The 18,451-nt window shown below is 38.9% G+C and overlaps 2 protein-coding genes across 6 annotated transcripts in view; one reads left to right on the top strand and one right to left on the bottom strand.

Moving 5' to 3' along the window:
- Window positions 1-2,211: 2,211 nt before the first annotated feature.
- On the bottom strand, window positions 2,212-7,108 carry CEP19 (centrosomal protein 19). Of its 5 annotated transcripts, XM_059163037.1 has the most exons (4): window positions 6,965-7,060; window positions 5,509-5,566; window positions 4,192-4,391; window positions 2,212-3,560 (listed from the first exon to the last, which is right to left on the bottom strand). In XM_059163037.1, the coding sequence occupies exons 3-4, from the start codon at window positions 4,319-4,321 to the stop codon at window positions 3,199-3,201; spliced, it is 492 nt and encodes a 163-aa protein (XP_059019020.1). In that variant the 5' UTR covers window positions 4,322-4,391; window positions 5,509-5,566; window positions 6,965-7,060; the 3' UTR covers window positions 2,212-3,198. The 5 variants fall into 5 exon arrangements, with proteins under 5 accessions (XP_059019020.1, XP_059019018.1, XP_059019019.1 ...); XM_059163035.1 differs by lacking the exon at window positions 5,509-5,566 and having other exon boundaries at window positions 4,192-4,332; window positions 6,965-7,108; XM_059163036.1 differs by lacking the exon at window positions 5,509-5,566 and having other exon boundaries at window positions 6,965-7,100.
- The window catches only part of PIGX (phosphatidylinositol glycan anchor biosynthesis class X), a 46,162-nt gene continuing 32,192 nt past the window's right edge, over window positions 4,482-18,451 (top strand). Inside the window, exons 1-4 of the mRNA XM_059165043.1 lie at window positions 4,482-4,586; window positions 6,944-7,072; window positions 7,291-7,477; window positions 10,778-10,841. Of these exons, the coding sequence (XP_059021026.1) occupies window positions 4,482-4,586; window positions 6,944-7,072; window positions 7,291-7,477; window positions 10,778-10,841 (485 nt within the window). The remainder of the gene's footprint in view (window positions 4,587-6,943; window positions 7,073-7,290; window positions 7,478-10,777; window positions 10,842-18,451) is intronic.

An 18,451-nucleotide genomic window follows, 5' to 3' on the forward strand; every position in this document is an offset into this window, starting at 1 on the left:
GTGAAAGAGGTCAGCAGAATTTGCTTTGGATAAGGTACCTAAGAAAAAAAAATCCACAACTGCTCAGCTCGCATGATCTCCTCCTCCTGCTTTAGACAGAGTCAGTACCTCTAGCTCATATACGCTAGTTTTCTTGTTTTGGTAAACTATGTTAATATCTCAAAGGCAAAAGTTATGGCCCATTTTGTATCTTACTGTAGCTCTTCACAGGATGTGCTCAATAAACATCAAAAAACATAGATTGGGAATGTGCTATAGATGACATTAATATAATCAAAAGATAACTATTCTGACACATATGGGAACTTGTATATAATAAAGCATGCACTTCAACTCAATGGGGGAAAGATAGGTAATTCGGTATATAGTAGTGCAGGAAAGCTGTATGGGCATCGGGAAGTAAGGTTGGGATTCACATCTTTTATCTTATACCAAAATAAATTTCTATGTAGAAAATACCATGGAATTTTTTTTTTAAAGATTTATTTATTTGACAGACAGAGATCACAAGTAGGCAGAGAGGCAGGTAGAGAGTAGAGGAGGAAGCAGGCTCCCCGCTGAGCAGAGAGCCAGATGTGGGGCTCCATCCCAGGACTCTGAGATCATGACCTGAGCCAAAGGCAGAGGCTTAAACCCACTGAGCCACCCAGGTGCCCCAATACCATGGAATTTAAAAAAAAAAAAAAACAAAACAAAACTTGGAGTGAAGAATGCCTCTCTCAGTATGACAAAAATGCAGAAACACAGAGAAAAATATTGATCAATTTGACTTGAAGAAAATCTGCCCGGAAACAGTATCATAAAGTCAAAACACAAATGACAAAGGTAATGGATCTGCAACTCATATCACAGACCAAGGTCTATTCTCCTTAATAAAGAACTTTTTTTTAAAAGAATTTATTTATTCGACAGTGAGAGCACAAGCAGGGGGAGTGGCAGGCAGAGGGAGAGGGAGGAGGAGACTCCCTGCTGAGCAGGGAACCCAATACGGGGCTCAATCTCAGGACCTTGGGATCATGTCCAGCACTGAATGCAGACACTTAACCAACTGCGCCACCCAGGTGCCCTAATAAAGAACTTTTTACAAATCAGTAAGAAAAAGACCAGTAACACAACAGAAGAATGAGCAAATGACATGTTGTCATAAAAATTGTCTTTAAGTGTACGAAAATGCTCAATCTCACTCATAATAAAAGACATAGAAATTAAAACCATGAGGTGCCCTTTTTAGATTATAAAATTGGCAAAGATCAACAAGTTTGAGAACACTATCTGTTGATGTGCATGTGGGGAAAATGGGTACCTTCATGTACTGCCAACAGTTTAAGTTGGTACAGCCTTCATGGAAGTACTATGCATTGGTAAGAACACTCCAACCTCATTTCCTACCATTATTCTCCTCCTCAGTCTGTATTAGCCATATCTGTGTCCTTGTTATTCCTCGGTAAGCCAAGCACATTCCAGGTCTGGGGGCCCACACACCTTTCTCTACAACTCATGAAATGCACATCATTTCTTGCTTAACCTCCTTCAGGTCTTTACTCAAATATCCCACCTCTACAGTGAGGCATTCTCTGATCACTGTCAAAAAAAAGTGGCTCCCAACCCCTACATCACTGTCTTTTTACCACGTTTTTAATTCCAAGCACATATGTGACATTATTCTATGTATTTATGTTTAATGTCTCTCTTCTGCCACTTGATTGTAAACTTTGTAAAGGCAAGGACTTTGTTGTGTATACTGCTACGTACTCAGACTCCAGAATAATACAGCTCAGCATGTAATATGTGTTCATTAAGTACACATACTGAATGAATGGATGAATGAATGAACTTCTTTGAAGGACAAGTTAGCAATTATCTATTAAAATTTGGAACAGACATACCCAGCAATTCCCTTCTAGGCATTTTATAGTTTTATAAGTGCACAAAACAGAGAATATACAAGGTTATTTGCTGTGGCGTTGCTTGTAATAGTGAAAGGAAAAACAACCTAAGGTCAACTTTTAAAATGTATCATCTACATCTGTACAATGAAATACTGTGTAGATATAGGAGATCTCTGATTCTGAAATTTTTTTCCTACCTTTGGCAAATATACATATGATGCCTGACCATCTTAAGCCCCTGATGATACCACTATAAGAGTGACCCCTTTCATGGGGCTTTTACTGGTAAAGACAGTGGAGATGAATAGGTGGAAAGAGTGAATAATTTTTACAGCTTTATTTAAGGAGTATTAATCTCCTTGCAGAAAACATGGAATATCTGCCAATTAAACAACATTCTAATGAGAAGAAAGTTGTATCTGTACACATTTAACCTGGTTCAACAAAGATCTTCTCTTTGTAGATCTAAACACATGAATAGGCCTAAACTGGCAATGCCTATTTATTCATTATGGCTAGATTTCCCATTTTACAAACAAACCACTTCAGTTATGGGAAGACCTTCAGGATTTCAGAGTATCTTTAGTACAGGTTTCCTGATCCTGGAGTGGCAGAATTCCCCTACTGTCTATCAGATGACACCCCTTGCAGCTGCAGGGCATTCTGTAGGGCTGGTCTCCTACTCCACAGTCCAATTCATATAAAAACATAATGCATACAGGGTAATCCCCTGGTAACAATAAATACCCTCCAATCTTACCAAACTATAATTTGCTTACTGTTCCTCAAATAAAATGTTCTAGTCCCCATCTCTTTACCACTACCCTCCCCAAAGCCCCTTTTTTCTCCCAGCTTCTCTCATCTGGGACCTTATAAACTTCTATCCAAACACTACCATTTCGGGGACCAGACAAAGTCCCATCTCTCTACTAAAGGACTCAGTCTTCCCTGACTATTCTAACCCTATCATCATCTAGGCTCTGACCCCCTTTAACTTTTATCAAGCATCTGGCTCTAATCTTTTTGTTGCCTAATTCTGTTAATTAGCTTTTCACAAGTTTCTGAGTTATCTTCCAATTAGATTGTGAGCTCCTTAAAGGCAGATTCCTATATTCTGGTTTTTGTATATTCCTCATGAATCTACACAGTAGATACATGTCCTGGTTTTGAAAAGTAACATGGTCAATCCAAACTTGACCCAACACGTACATTTAGTGTTCTTTAAAGATTTTTCTAGAACCATGTTTATACATCCTTTGTATAAACATGCAGTTTCTGCTAGCTCAATTAATTCTTTGAGTTTTTGGTATCAGAACTCGTCAGCTGACTCTGTGTCCCAGCCGCAAGACTGCAACTGTTCATCCTGTGGGAATTCAACTTCAATGTCATAAACGAAATCTGGATCATCCTTCTTCTTCTGATTTTTCTCAAAAAGTTCATCCATGATGCTCTTTCTCTTAGCAAGTTCCTTATCATCTAGTTTGTTCAGGTCTTCCTCAGGATCAATTGTTGTTTCCCGTTGAATTTGTTCCATTGTTTCTGCCAAACTCTGCCCCAACAAGTAACCTCGTAAAAAAATGAATAACTTCTCTAGCTGCCTCAGGGACACTTGTTCCAGGTAACTCTTGTGTCGCGGATTATTCTTTAATTGTTCAGCAGCTCTGTTGCAATCTAGGAGAGAAAAGCAAAATTATATACCACACACAACAGACACATCGCAAACTACTGAAAACATTATCTGCTGTGAGAGCCAAGTAGCTAAGTGACTGCTTCAGAATGAATAATTTTGCAGAACTATTATTCTTTTATATCGAGCTTTGAGTGTGGTGGGGGGAAGAGTGATGCATTTTTTATTTTCTTAACTTAAAAATCACTTTAAGGAGATGTCAAACACTTGCAACTGGAGAAAACATCTAAGGTGAAAAGGATTTATTACAGTTTCAGGTATTAGTACTGGTACCAAGAAAATATCAAGACTAAGAAAATATCAAGAAAATATCAAGACAAATACAAAACACATTTGGAGGGAGAGAAGGGAGTCAGTATTATTGAAGAATGCAATCTCATTTAACCCATATCACAATTCTGAAAGGATGGGATTATCAATATCCATTTACAGATCAGGAGACTGAAGCTCACTGACAATTTAGCTGGGGTTTACCTACCTACCCTGATAGTCATGATTTGAACCAGAGGCTGTCTAACTCTGAAGGCCATGGTGCTCTATTACAAGACTGAAATCATTCTTAGTAAGTGATTTAGAGAATATTTAAGATAGGAAGCAAGATAAAACATGAGGTACCTGAAAACTTTGAAAAGTTTCGGACTGGCATGATGCGTTGGCGACGTTTTCCCTTCGTTTCATTCTCATAGATTAAGATAATAGCTGGAGGCTGGAACCTAATTCCACATTTCTTGGCAGTGCACATCATTCTCACATGCACTTCAGGGCAAATCAGAGGAAATCTGATGAAAATATGTTAGTCACATAATGACTTCCTGCTAAAGGGGAAAAAAATATAAGTGTTGAATAAATCACACTCCCCAGTACCCCTTCTCCCCAGCAGATCTGGCTCTAGTCCAGTTCTAGAGATGCATGCTCAGCCCATCAACTTCAATACTTTGAGAGCTGCCCTGAACATTCAGTATAGCCCTGGGGTTATCCTTAGTTGTTGGATCCCTGGTTCAATGAGGTGTGTAGGTTTGTTCACACATGAGCCTGGAAGTGCAGTTGTCTGGACCTCTTAGTGTACTGCATTCTTAACCAAAGATTGTACATGAACCCGAGTCAGGCCAAGAATCAACTTACAGGATCTTTTTATTTATCAATTAAACAAGTACGTACAAGCACCCTCTATGGCAAGATACTATGATTTTTTTAACCTTAAACATTAAGTCCTGAGAGGTTTATCAGACTGGGTCTGTCTCCTCTGTACTTTCCCATTTTACTCACCAATTTTTCTATGATTACTTATTGAATCACTTATCTTCCCTTCCATTGTATATGCTGCATGAGGGCAGGGAACATATCCACTGTTCACCAGAATATCCCAGCAAAATACCATACATACTTGTTTAATTTAATATACTAAGGGCACCTGGGGGGCTCAGTCAATTGACCTTGGTTTCCGCTCAGGTCATGATCTCAGAGATCCACACTGCCCTCTGCACTCAGCGGGGAGCCTGCTTTTCTCCCTTTCCCTCTGCTCCTCCCCTCGCTCACTCGCGCATACACAAGCTTTCTCTCAAATAAATAAGTACAATCATTTAAAAAATTTAATTTAATCTACTAATATAAGACACAGCCTCTGTATATCCTTTAAGTGTTTCTAGTCTACAGGTCTGATAAAAAAAATGCAGACCCGGTACAGATTCAACCTCTACATATACAAGTCAATAAAGTTTACATCGTTTTTATTTCAACTTATTTGTCTCTCTGTTTTCTCAGTTACAAGAAACACAGCTATTTTGCAGTTAATACTTTCTATTTCCTCTTGTTGGTGCCCAGTGCCAAAATACGCTTAATTATAGCGACTGCTTTGGGTAGGACTTTGATATTCTCAGGAAGATTTGCAAATGTCAAGGAACCTAAAGGTAAAGGAGTATAGAGTGATGATACCTTCATAAACTTGATTTTTCTAGAGAATCACCATAGGAACACAGTACATTGGAGAAGACTGGAAGTAGGGTGGGGGAGGTGGAGGAGGAAGAAACATATATATAATGATTACCTTTGATTTGTTTTTTTCTACATATACTTTTTTTTAGTATAGTAGGTTTTACATTATACATCTATTTCCTGCCTTGTTAATGTAATAACTTACGTGATTCTGTCCTTCGATGCTTTACTAAAACACACATTTCTATGACTGTCAAGTGTTTTGTCTTATGGATATACCATCACCTATACTTTTCACTTCTTATTGTTGAACATCAGAATTTTTACTCTTAAGAAATTAATCATAAAGAACTGCCATTTCAAATTACTGTGCTCTGATCTGACACAAACGATCCCACCGCTCCCCCTTCTTCAAATAATACTCCCAGTTCATATCATTAAAATCTGGTCTGTTAGTAAGCTTTCTAAGAGATCCTATTGAGCACAATATAAATTCCACACACTCAAGCAAATGGCTGTACTCATGACTGATGTATGCAACTGATAACAATGGTTTTTCTTTTTAAAATTTCTTTTAAAATTTCTTTTTAAAATTTAACTTTTGGGGCACGTGGGGGGCTCAGATGGTTGAGCGTCAGCCTTTGATCCCAGGTACTGGGATTGAGTCTTGCATTGGGCTTCCTGCTCAGCGGGGAGCCTGCTTCTCGGACTCTGCGCCTCTCTCTCTTTCTCTCATAAATAAATAAATAAATGATCTTAAAAATTTTTTTTTAACTTTCATTTGTACTAATATGTTTATATTCGGTTAAAAATGTAAAATAATTCTGAGGATTATAACAAAAAAACTGCTGTCCCCTGCCCTTCCTCTCTTCATAGTCAACCAGCTTCAATTCTTTTAAGTGTTTCTTCCAAAATTTATCTCCATATTTCTTAATATCATGCTTATACTGCTATTTTCACTTTCCGATGGTACATTCTGACATCTTTCCTCTTGCAAACACCTGTCCTAGCTCCAGTCTGCATCCAGGCCTACTTACAGATTCACTTTAATTCAAGAAGACAGACCACACATTTACCTAACTCCTCCTCATAGGCATTAATACTTTTCTCCCCAGGAATCAGTGACCACCACAATTTTACTAAACATCCCCCACAGCACCTAAAACTGTACGGATTTTGCCAACAGAGAGACGATCCTCTCCCAAACTCATGTCCCCGCTACGGCACGGCTGACTTTCTTATCCTTAGAGAAATAGAGAAAGTGGATCTTCTGCGGCTGGGAAGAGCTTAAAACCGCCGTGAGGGGCTTGTTTCCCCCCAACCGCAATGCACAGAGAACTTAACTCGACTTTGAGGCCGGGCGGAGCCTGGCGATGCAGGAAGAGGCGACAGCCATAGCCCCGCAGACGTGACTGTGGGGTGAATTCCCCCGCAGGAGGGCCGAATCCGCAAGTACCTGGAAGTGGAGGTGGAGACAGGGAGCTCCCCGACACCGCTCGCAGGACTGCTCCAGAGCTCGGGTCTGGATGGGGGTCCAGGGAGTTCCCACAGCAACAGCCCAGGCGTACGTCACGGCGCGTGCGCCGCTCTTTGCCCCGCCCCCTGACCCGACGGCGAGGGGCGGGGTGACAGGGGAGCAAAGACGGAGGTGAGGTTGCCGCCTCCCGCAACGCCGGAAGTTTCGGGGGGACCAGGGCTGCGGGGACCGGGGTAACCGCAGGACCGCAGGCTCGCATCGTTGTCTTCCGTGCCGGTCACTGACTCCGTGGCAGCACGCTCTAGGAGCGGCATAAGGCGTGCTCGGGCTCCTCAGTCCGCAATTCGTCCCCGCGCGCTCTGGGGAGCGCGTTCTCCAGCGTCCTGGCTGTCACGGCCGTGGTCGTCCAGGCGGTGGCCTGGCTGCACCTCTGGGAGGCGGCTGGACTCACCACACCCGCCACGGCCTTCACTGCCACCCCCACCGACGCTGGTAAACGAGGGACGGGGTTGGGGGACCGGCGGGTGGGGGGCAGTCCAGACTCCTAGGTCCTCCAAGGTGTGCCTCTCGTCGCGCGAACCTAGAATCTGCTGGGTGACCTGGAGGAGGTTAAGAATGGAGGTCACGTGCTTCCCACCTTTCCCACCCGCCTAGCCACTGCTCCGAGGCGTCTCTTGGGTCTCTGGAGAGTAGGGCTTTGTCGTTCAGAGGTAGTTACTGGCCGTACTATTACTAAAATATCGGGAAGGCAGTACAGCCGTCAAGTGTCTTGGGATGCATGAAGCTTGGGACCCCTGAGAGGATCAGCAAGGCCACAGTGCCCTATGGGGTGTGAGAATCCCAGTCCAGAATGGAGAGACTGACCGGGTGAGGGCGTAGGAAGGGGTGAACAACTAGTTTTATTTAACAAAAAAAGTTTTTGTAATAGACTGGATTGGGCTGGGGCTTTTCTTCTAACTACAGGCTGGGCAAGTGAGTTGATTTCATTTCTTTGGGTCTGACTCGGAGGGCCGAAGTGCTGTGCTAGGCGCTGTAGATCCAGCGCTGAGCTAAATATGGCCCCAACCCTCGCAAAACTTGCAGAGTAGTGGGGAAGTGCCGTAGTAATTACAATAAGGAAAGTAGTACAAATTAGGTTAAGTTTCTCCACCTGTAAAGTGAGAATATTAGACTAGGGTCAATCACTGATTTGTGTCTTCACATTCTAGGTTTCCAGATTTACTTGAAGTATTATGAAGCCAAAATGAATTTTTAAACAGCTGGACTTTATTTTTTTTTTTAAGATTTTATTTATTTATTCGACAGAGAGATCACAAGTAGGCAGAGAGAGGTAGGAGGAAGCAGGCTCCCCGCCGAGCAGAGAGCCCAACACGGGGCTTGATCCCAGGACCCCGAGACCACGACCCGAGCGGAAGGCAGCGGCCTAACCCACTGAGCCACCCAGGTGCTCTGGACTTGGTGATTTCTAAAGGCTCTTCCAGCCCTGGTTTTTTATCATTAAAAAGAGGTCAATTTCCAGAGCCTGTTCCGGCCGCTGTAATCAAATAAAGTAATATTTAAGAGGAAAAGTTTAAAAAAAAAAGGGGGGGGGAGGAAAAATCTTGACGGTCAAATCAGATGCAGCAAATTTATTTTGAAAATGATATTTTTGCTTGGGACACCCGTGTGGCTCATTCATTAAGCATCTGCCTTTGGCTCAGGTCGTGATCTCAGGGTCCTGGAGTGGAGCCGCACATTGGGCTCTCTGCTCCGAGGAGCCTGCCCCTCTGTCTAGCTCTGTCTCTGTCTGTCAAATAAGAAAATGCATAAATAAAAACCTAAAAAAAAAAAAAAGAAAGAAAGAAAAAGGAGGCCTGCCTCTTTCTCTAGCTGTGTCTCTATCAAATAAATAAATAAAAATCTTAAAAAAAAAAAAGAAAATGGTATTTTTGCTTTAAAAAATTATGAATTATCTATTTGCTATACTGTTTGTGAATTAACCTTTCTACCATCCTGAGATGAAAGGGGTTTAGTATTCTCCAACAGAATTTAAGCCTATTAATCTGATTTTTTTTCTAATTTAAGTTCTAGATAGATATAAATCCTGACTCTCCACCTCTATTAAAATTAAACATAGTGAAACATCTGGATTTGTAAAAAAGATACCCAAAGGTATTTTTAGGGAATGATTATATATGGTCTCTGAAGCAAATAAGGGTTTTTTTTAGACAGCTAGGAAAGTGGAAATATCTTAAGCTTTAAATCTCTAGGAGATCTTGCTTCTAATCAGTAACTTACTTAGTGGTATGGCCTGGAGCCAGTGAGAACTGTTTGTTAATCAGTTTCTTCCCATGTGCAAATGGCAGTAATTTCTCCTATTTTGCTGGGCTGTGAAAGTTAAAATATGTGAAAGCCCCAAGTAGAGGATTTGTCATGGATATCATTTAATAAATATTATTTTTCCTTTCCTTGTAAATTTTGGTGTTCTCATATCTTTTTGTGTGTGTGTCTTTTCAGGAATGAATCTAATAGACTTAGCAATACATAATAGTGTATGGGTTTTTTTGTGTTTGGGGTTTTTTTGTTTTTTTGTTTTTTTAAGATTTTATTTATTTGTCAGAGAGAGTGCTCACTTCGGCAGCACATATACTAAAATATTTGTCAGAGAGAGAGAGAGCACAAGCAGGCAAAGTGCAGGCAGAGGCAGAGAGAGAAGCAGGTTCCTCGCTGAGCAAGGAGCCCGATGTGGGACTTGATCCCAGGACCCTGGGATGAAGCAGAAGGCAGTGGCTTAACCTACTGAGCTACCCAGTCATCCCTTTTGTGTTTGTTTTAATGTTAGTGCACTTCCAGCTTTTCAAAATGGATTAATGTTCCATATAGCAGGGTACCCAGAACAGTTGATGGTCATTAGTAATGGATTTATTTATTTATTTATTTATTTATTTATTTATTTGGAGTTGGGAGAAAATCTTAAGCAGGCTCAACACCCAGCACAGGGCATGTCTCAGGGCTGATCTCACAACCTGATCAGATCATGACCTGAGCTGAAATCAAGAACTGGACGTTTGACTGAGCCACCCAGGTGCCCCTGAATTTTTAATTTTATGATGCTGACCTTGAATAATAGTTTTAACATCTGAATTCTGCATAGTGTCATTACAGTGAGATTTTAGATTATTCTAAGTTTAAAAGGAACCCTTTGGATCTTTGAAAACCCTCAAGTTTTTGTTTCTCTGTTTTAAACCTTCCCAACATCTCCACAAGGTGTAAGTGTACCATTTTCTCAGTTTTACAGGTATGGACGATAGAATACAAAAGTTGGCAGTATGTATCTAAAATACGGTTTCAGTGCACCAGGATTAAAACTGAGATTTCCTGGCTCTTTAGCCAGTCTGTTCCTTTTGGTGTCCTGGGATCATCTGAAAAAACAGTATTAATGACACACACTTATACAGAGCTTTTACTATCTGGTAAGCCCTGTTCTAAGGGCTTCTACATGTATAAAAATACTCATGACAAATAGCAGAGAAATAAACTATCTTGTCCAAAGTCACATAGCTTTAAGGGACAGACTGGGGTTATAATTAGGCAGTATTACTCCAAGGTCAATGTTCTAAATGCCTCTGCTATATTAGAAGTAGCTTTTTAGATAGCTCAAATTCTTTAAGTCTTAAAAGCTTTTCTTTTGTTTATAGGTTGGTTAGATTTTCCAGGCAAGTAAAGCCTATTCAAGCAATTATTTTCTAATTATTTAAATGTTCTTTCAACTGAGCGCTTATTTTATTTTAAGAAATCTTCTGATTCTTATAGGCATAAGGGCTACTTGTTCAGAAATTATTTTGAGGCAAGAAGTTTTGAAAGATGGTTTCCACAGGTAAGTTGCCCACTGACGTTCACTAATGTCAAAATACTGTTTCATATAATTTAGAGCAAAAAATCAATAGCTGCAAAATGGATAAACCGAAAATCTCTTGCTTTCTTACAAATTTTATAAGTGACAGATTTATCATATGTGGTTCAGAGTTTGAAATAATGATTAAAATAACAGTAGAGGAGCACCTGGGTGGCTCCATTAGGTTAAGCATCTGCCACGGCTCAGGTCATGATCTCCAGGTCCTGGGATGACTCCCCCTGTGTCGGCCCCCTACTCAGCCAGGAGTCTGCTTCTCCCTCTGCCTGCCACTCTCCCTGCTTGCGAGCACACTCTCTCCCTCTGTCAAATAAATAGTCAAAATAAATACATAAATAAAATAACAGTAGAGAAGAGGAGAAAAATGTTTATTATTTATCATGCATGTATGGGTTTTTTTAGGATTTTATTTATTTTTGTGAATGAGAGAGCACACATGAGCATGAGTGGGGGAGGGTGGAGGGGCAGAGGGAGAATCAAACTCCCACCTGAGCAGAGAGCCTGACATGGGACTGGATCCCAGGACCCCAGGATCATGACCTGAGCTGGAGGCAGGCACCTAACTGACTGAGCCACCCAAATCCTCGTATGTGTATTATGTGTATATATATGTAACATACATACAGCCAGATTCACTTAATCTTCACAGTGGTTGTGAAATAGATGATATTTTCTTCCTTTTCACTTCATCTTAGCCAGGAGGCCAAGAAGTGATTCCCTTTTTTCCTTTTCAGATGAGAGAAGTAGGGTTCAGAGAATTTAAATAATTTAGTAGAAGTTAGGGGGGTAAGGTTCTAACTCAAATTTATGACTGTCATACTCCAAAGCCATGCCCTCATGTACTAAGATATTATATCACCCTAAATCACTGTTTCTGATTTATAGGAATTGGTTCCAAATGACCATGCTGTTTCCAAAATAGAAATTATTCTTGGGCAACCCTCTCAGGTCCCCTTTCTATTTAGGAGCTTTGTACTCTTTATCTTTCAGTAAACTTTACTATCACTCAATAAGCCTTGCTTTGTAGCCCCTTAAAAAAGATTCTCAAAAATGAATATTTGACCAGTATTGAAGATACTTAAAAGACTAATAGGGATGCCTGGGGTGGCTCAGTCAGTCAGGTGTCTGCCTTCGTCTCGGGTCATGATTTCAGGGTCCTGGAAATGAGTCCCACGTGGGGCTCCTTGCTTGCCAGGGAGCCTATCTCTCCCTCTGCCTGCCTCTCCCCTCCTTATGAGCTTGCTTTCTCTCTCTCTAGTAAATAAATAAAATAGGTTTTTTTTTTTTTCAAAGATTTTACTTATTTGTCAGAGAGAGAGAGAGAGTGCGCACAAGCAGGCAGAGTGGCAGGCAGAGGCAGAGGCAGAGAGAGAAGCAGGCTCCCTGCAAAGCAAGGAGCCCAATGTAGGACCCGATCCCAGGATCCTGAGATCGTGACCTGAGCCAAAGGCAGTGGCTTAACCCACTGAGCCATTCAGGCATCCCAATAAAATATTAAATTAAAAAACAAAAAAAAGAAGACTAGTAAAAAGTTGTAGAAACTGTTCTGTAAGAAAACTTCCCAAACTTTAAAGCTTTCAAGGTAATTAATTTGAAATAGTTCTGATACATGATTTACAAAATTTGATACGTTTATTTTTTTTAAATCATTGCATTTTATAAGCCACCTTAAACTGAGACATCTCACTCTCCACCCTCTTCAAAGTCAGCCTATGTGTGAATGGCTAGGAGATACAGTAGAAAAAACTTGGGATTTCGTTTTGTTTTGTTTTTTAACTCAGACAGACTTGGGCTCAGAGTGTAGCTCTTTTATTTAGTAACTATGTGGCTTTAGTCAAGTTACTTAAATCTTTGCCACCTTACCAGTAAAATTAGATAATGATAGTATTTCCTCATTAGGTTCACAAGGATTTAATCTAAGAATATATAGGAAGTCTTTTAATATAGTGCTTGTCATATAGTACATCCATAGGAAATGTTAGCTCTTATACAAACAATGAGATAGATGATCAAATTGGGCACTACAATTTCAGTAAAGAGGAGATGTGACTACACAGTAATAAAACTGATTTTGGGAGGGAAGTCACTTCTGAAAGGAATTTTTAACTGGGTTTCAGACAAATTTAAAGCAATGTCAGGGTAATTATGCCAAGGTTATAGCTTTTTTTTTTTAAATTAATTTGAGAGAGAGAGGGAGAATCACAAGCCAACTCCCCATTGAGCACCATCCCAGGACCCTGAGATTGTGACCTGAACCGATATCAGAGTCAGATGCCCAACCGACCGAACCACCCAGGTGTCCCATGCCAAGGTTATAACCTGTTTTTAGAGAAATTGGGATGTATTCTCAAGAGAAATGGGAAATACTAAGTAATGCAAATTTGGCAGTGCAATTATAAGTGACTCCAGTGAGGAAGAAAGAAGTGCCTGAAGAGGCCATTGTGACAGCAAAAGTAGCTGTCCAGTTAGAAGTACTGAAGATAAAAACCAGGATATAAAACCAAGGATGAAGAGTGACAGAACCCATAAGAATAAACTCAGAAACTAGAAATCTCAGAGTTACTGGAGACCCTCAGAAAATGCCAGTGAAAGGCTTTTCTGTTATGTTTAGAGCAGGTGTAATCTTGCTGCTGGGTAGAGAAGGAAACATTAACAGATTGTAGAAAGTAGAATTAGTTACCTTCTCTTATTTCTGTCTTCTTGGTCAAGAAGAATTACTTCCACTCTGGAGAAGGTCAAGCAAATACTGATAGGAGGAAACTGAAGTGCAGAATACATAAGGGAATTATATAAAAGGACCTTAGTATTTTAATTGAGTTTAGGGTCTCCCTTCTGTGATAATCTATAGTTTAGTGCAGTAGAAGAATTTACTTAAGTGATTGCTGAACTTCTGTTTGTAATCTTTGGATAATCTGGGAATTATTTGCTGTAGCTTCTGGTCTAGCCCAGATTGTTAAAAGGATGGTGTATAAACACAAAAGAGGAAACGGTAGTCTCTGGGAACTAGCATGAATTTATGACAAATTTATGTCCTTCGTACAGATCCATTAGGTAGATCAAAGAAATGCTGTAGATACAGTATATCTTACTTTCTGCAAAACTTGATGAAGTTTTACATGTTGTATTTGTGAACAAGATAAAGAATGTGAACTGAAAGCTAAAACAGTTGAATGACTTCATAAAGATCAATAAAGTTATCCAACATGTTCCGATTAATAGATTGACTGTCATCTTGGAGAGAGGTCCTGAATAGTCTCTGTCTTTTTAAATATATGTATTTTTTCTAATTATAAAATAGTACATGTTCATGAATAGATATCCATTATCTGGAAGAAAAGAGATTATAGGTATATCCTACTTTTATAGAGGCAGAGTGATACAGTGGCTAAGAATGTGGGCATTAGAGTAAAACTATTGGGGTTTGAATCCTGGCTCTTGGATAAGTTAGTTTCTGAGTGCTGTGGTTTTCTTTCTTTCTTTCTTTGAGGAGGGAAAGTATTTGAGAAGGAAAAATACTTGTTTCTTAAAATCCTTTTGGATTTAATTTAATTTAAATCCTTTTAGATTTAATTGATTTGCCCTTAGCTTTTACGTCACTAGAAATTATATATTTGGATAAAAATAGAATATATAGAATATATATATTCATAGAATATACTATGAATATTATTCAGAATTCTTTCAATGAATATAAATTATTAGGAAAATAAAATTCTATATGTAAAATTACCTATTTGGAAGAATATAAGCAAAAAAAAAAAAAACAATTCTTTTTCTGTATAGCTGCTCTTAATATTCAATTCTTGAAGTTGCTGCTGTGTTCTTGGAGCAATGAGTCCATAAAAATTTATTGATTATCTGAGAACCAAAACCTAATATCATACATTTATATAAAGTCTCAAAGAATTTCCCCATACTTTTTGAGTTAGAGGTAACAATTTTTCTATAAAAACGGTAACACGGGTGTTTTAACCCTGGTGCTTTAATTTTTTACAGGTAAAAGAGGAATTATTATAGTACTATTTCATAGTGATTTTTAAAAATATTTATTTATTTATTTTGGTGGGGAGGGGTATGGGAAAAGGGAAAAGAATCTCAAGCAGACTCTGTACTGAGTGTGGGGCCTGAGACTGTGAGATCATGACTTGAGCTGAAACCAAGAGTTGGTCTTGATCCACCCAGATGCCCTCATAGTGACTTTTTAAATCAACTTCATTGAGTTTTGACAATTCTGTATACCCATGTAACCACCACCCCAGTCAAAATATAGAGTATTTTCATCATTTCCCAAAATACCCATGCAGTGCTATTTGGAATTATTCTATCTCACCTATACCTAGACTCAGCAAACCAGTGATCTATTTTTTTTTTTCACTATATAGATTTTCTAGAATTTTATGTAAATGAAACCCAGTGGTCTTTTTGATATCTGGGTTCTTTCACTGCATTATATCAGTGACATTTATCCATATTGTGCATGGCAGTAATTTTTTCCTTTTTGTTGCTGAGTAGTAAAATTTGTTTAGCCATTCACATTTTTATGGCATTGGGGCCATTTCTAATTTTGGGCTAAGATAAATAAAACTATATTGAACATCTGTATACAAGACTTTGTGTGAACATGTTTTCATTTCTCTTGGGTTCCTGGATATATGGTAGGTGTATGTTGAATTTAAGAAACCACCAAACTGTTTTCCAAAGTGGTTATACTGTTTTACATTCTTACAAGCAGTGTATGAGAATTCTGTCCCTGCCACATCATTACCAACACTTGGTATTGTCAGTCTTTTTAATTTCAGAGATTCTGGTGGGTGTGTAGTGGTAACTCATTGTAGTTTTAATGGGTTATTTCCCTGATGATGGTGTTGACCATCTTTCCATGTGCTTTTTGGGGTCTGGTTTATCTTCCTTTGTGCAGCATCTGCTTAAATCTTGCCCATTTTTATTTTATTTAATTAAAAATTTTTAAAGGATTTTGTATATTTCATAGAGAGAGAGAGCATAAGCAGGGAGAGTAGTAGGCAGAGGGAGAGGGAGAAGCAGGCTCCCTGCTCAGCAGGGAACCTAATGTGGGGCTCAATCCCAGGACTTTGGGTTCATGACCTAAGATGAAGGCAGATGCCCAACCATGTGATCACCCCCCCCAGGTGCCCCAAATCTTGTCAAAAGCTTTTTCTATATCTATTCTAAGAGAATCTTGATTTTTTTACTTTATTTTGTCAGTATGGTACAATACATATGTTGATAATTCCAGTAAATCTATCACCTGGTCATGATGCATTATCTTTTTGAAATATTACTGGGTTTAATTTGTTAGTATCTTGTTAAGGATTTTTACTTCTCAGTTCATGAGGGATATTGGTCTGTACTTCTCTTTTGTTGTGATGGCTTACTTGGGTTTTGGTGTCAGGCCAATTCTAGCCTTGTAAAAAAATTGGGAAATACTTCCTTCTCTATTTTCTGATGGTGTAGCACCAATATTATTTTTTAAAATATACAATAGAATTCAACAATAAAAAGGCCTGAGGTCTTTTATATGGAAGGCTTTAAATTTTTTTAAATTACAAATTGAAGATACAGAGCTATTCAGATACTCTATTTTTTCTTTTGTCAGTTTTGGTCATTTTTTTCTTTCTAAGAATTTAGCTATTTTATTTAAGTTGTTTAATTTATTGGGATAATTGGAATAAAATTACTCAAATATTCTCTTATTGTGCTCTTCATAGGTAGAGGTATTGTATAGTAATGTTCCTTTTATTCCTTTTTTTAAAATAATTTTTTATTTTATTTAAAAATTTTGGGGCGCCTGGGTGGCTCAGTGGGTTAAGCCACTGCCTTCGGCTCAGGTCATGATCTCAGGGTCCTGGGATCGAGTCCCGCATCGGGCTCTCTGCTCAGCGGGGAGCCTGCTTCTCTCTCTCTCTCTGCCTGCCTCTCCATCTACTTGTGATTTCTCTCTGTCAAATAAATAAATAAAATCTTTAAAAAAAAAAAAAAAAAAAAAAAAAAAAAAAAAAAAAAAAAAAAAAAAAAAAAATAAAAATTTTTCTGTTTTTGGGGCACCTGGGTGGCTCAGTGGTTTGGGCTGCTGCCTTCGGCTCGGGTCATGATCTCAGGGTCCTGGGATCGAGCCCCGCATCGGGCTCTCCGCTCCGCAGGAAGCCTGCTTCCCTCTTTCTCTCTCTCTCTCTCTGCCTGCCTCTCTGCCTACTTGTGATCTCTGTCTGTCAAATAAATAAATAAAATCTTTAAAAAAAATTTTTTTTTTCTGTTTTTAAAGATTTTATTTACTTGAGAGAGAGAGACCACATGAGTGGTGGAGCGGGGGAGATGTTGGAGAGAGGGAGAGGGAGAAGCAGACTCCTTGCTAAGCAGGGAGCCAGGTGTGAGGCTCGATCCCAGGACACTGAGATCATAACATGATCCAAACGCAGATGCCTGACTGAACCGAGGCACCCCCCAAATTTTTTTTAAGTAGGCTCCATACCCAGCATGGAGTCCAACATAGGACTTGAACTCAAGACCTGAACTGAGATTAAGAGTCAGTCACTTAACTAACCAAGCCACCCATACAACACCCCCCAACTCTTTTATTCCTAGTATTGATAGTCTGTGCTTTTTCTCTTTCATGATCAATACAGAGATTCATCAATGTTACTGACCTTTGGAAAGAAGACGTTTCGTTGTTTATTTGTCTACTTTCTGTTTCATTGATTTCTGTTCTTTATTATTTCTTTCCCTTTTGCTTTGATTTTAATTTCTTCTTCCTTCTTAGCTTTTTAAGATGGCAGCTTAGGTCGTTGATTTTAGATCTTTTTCCCCTAATATAAGTGTCTTTGCATTTATGTCAATAAGTTTCTTTCTGTACAGGGCTGTAAGTCTATTCTATAAATTTTGACATTTATTTTCATTTCCATCTAGTTCAGTATATTTTTAATTTCCTTTTTGACACCTTAGTTATTTAGACATACATTGTTTGATTTTAAGGTTTTGGGAGATTTTCCAGAAATTTTTTACTGCCCTTTTTTTTTCTTTTTGTATTATTTTATTCCACCCTGGGCATCTCAATATCAAACTAAATACTGGTGAACTGTTTTCCTTACTAATTCTGAATTGCTGTAGATGTATAAATTCTGCTAACTGTTCAGCACTTTAATAGATGAAATCATTTCTGACACATAGTGGAAATACCTAAAACAATTAGTGCAGTATATAAAACGGATCAAAATAACATGAATTTGGGAAAACAAGGCTGCAAGATTACCAATATATTGCAACATTCATGTGACAGATTACAGGTATCCTGTTTATGGTGGTTCTGGCCATATAGGAATAATTGAAACCCTTCCTTTCAAAGGAGGAGAGAGGAAATAATTAGCTGTTTTAGTAACTGTACAGTTCATAAACTTTTAAACAACTCTTAGTATTACAGAAAAGTAGTAAACATATATAGAAGCTTCAGTGTAGTACCCTACTTACAATACAGTTGAAGATTGAATTTAAAATAAGTTTAAATGTACATATTGTTAGTGCATTGACTTTATTGTGTCCAAAGGAAACAAAAGCCCCCTTTT

The sequence above is a fragment of the Mustela lutreola genome, chromosome 2, assembly GCF_030435805.1.
Source record: "Mustela lutreola isolate mMusLut2 chromosome 2, mMusLut2.pri, whole genome shotgun sequence".
Taxonomy (NCBI): Eukaryota; Metazoa; Chordata; class Mammalia; order Carnivora; family Mustelidae; genus Mustela; species Mustela lutreola.

What these genes read in the sequence shown, in the direction of transcription:
- CEP19 (XM_059163035.1), bottom strand. Translation starts at nt 4,321, where the DNA reads ATGATGTGCACTGCCAAGAAATGTGGAATTAGGTTCCAGCCTCCAGCT. An exon ending in AAACTTTTCAAAGTTTTCAG is followed by an intron (nt 3,561 to 4,191) that starts GTACCTCATGTT and finishes TTTCTCTCCTAG; the next exon opens with ATTGCAACAGAGCTGCTGAA.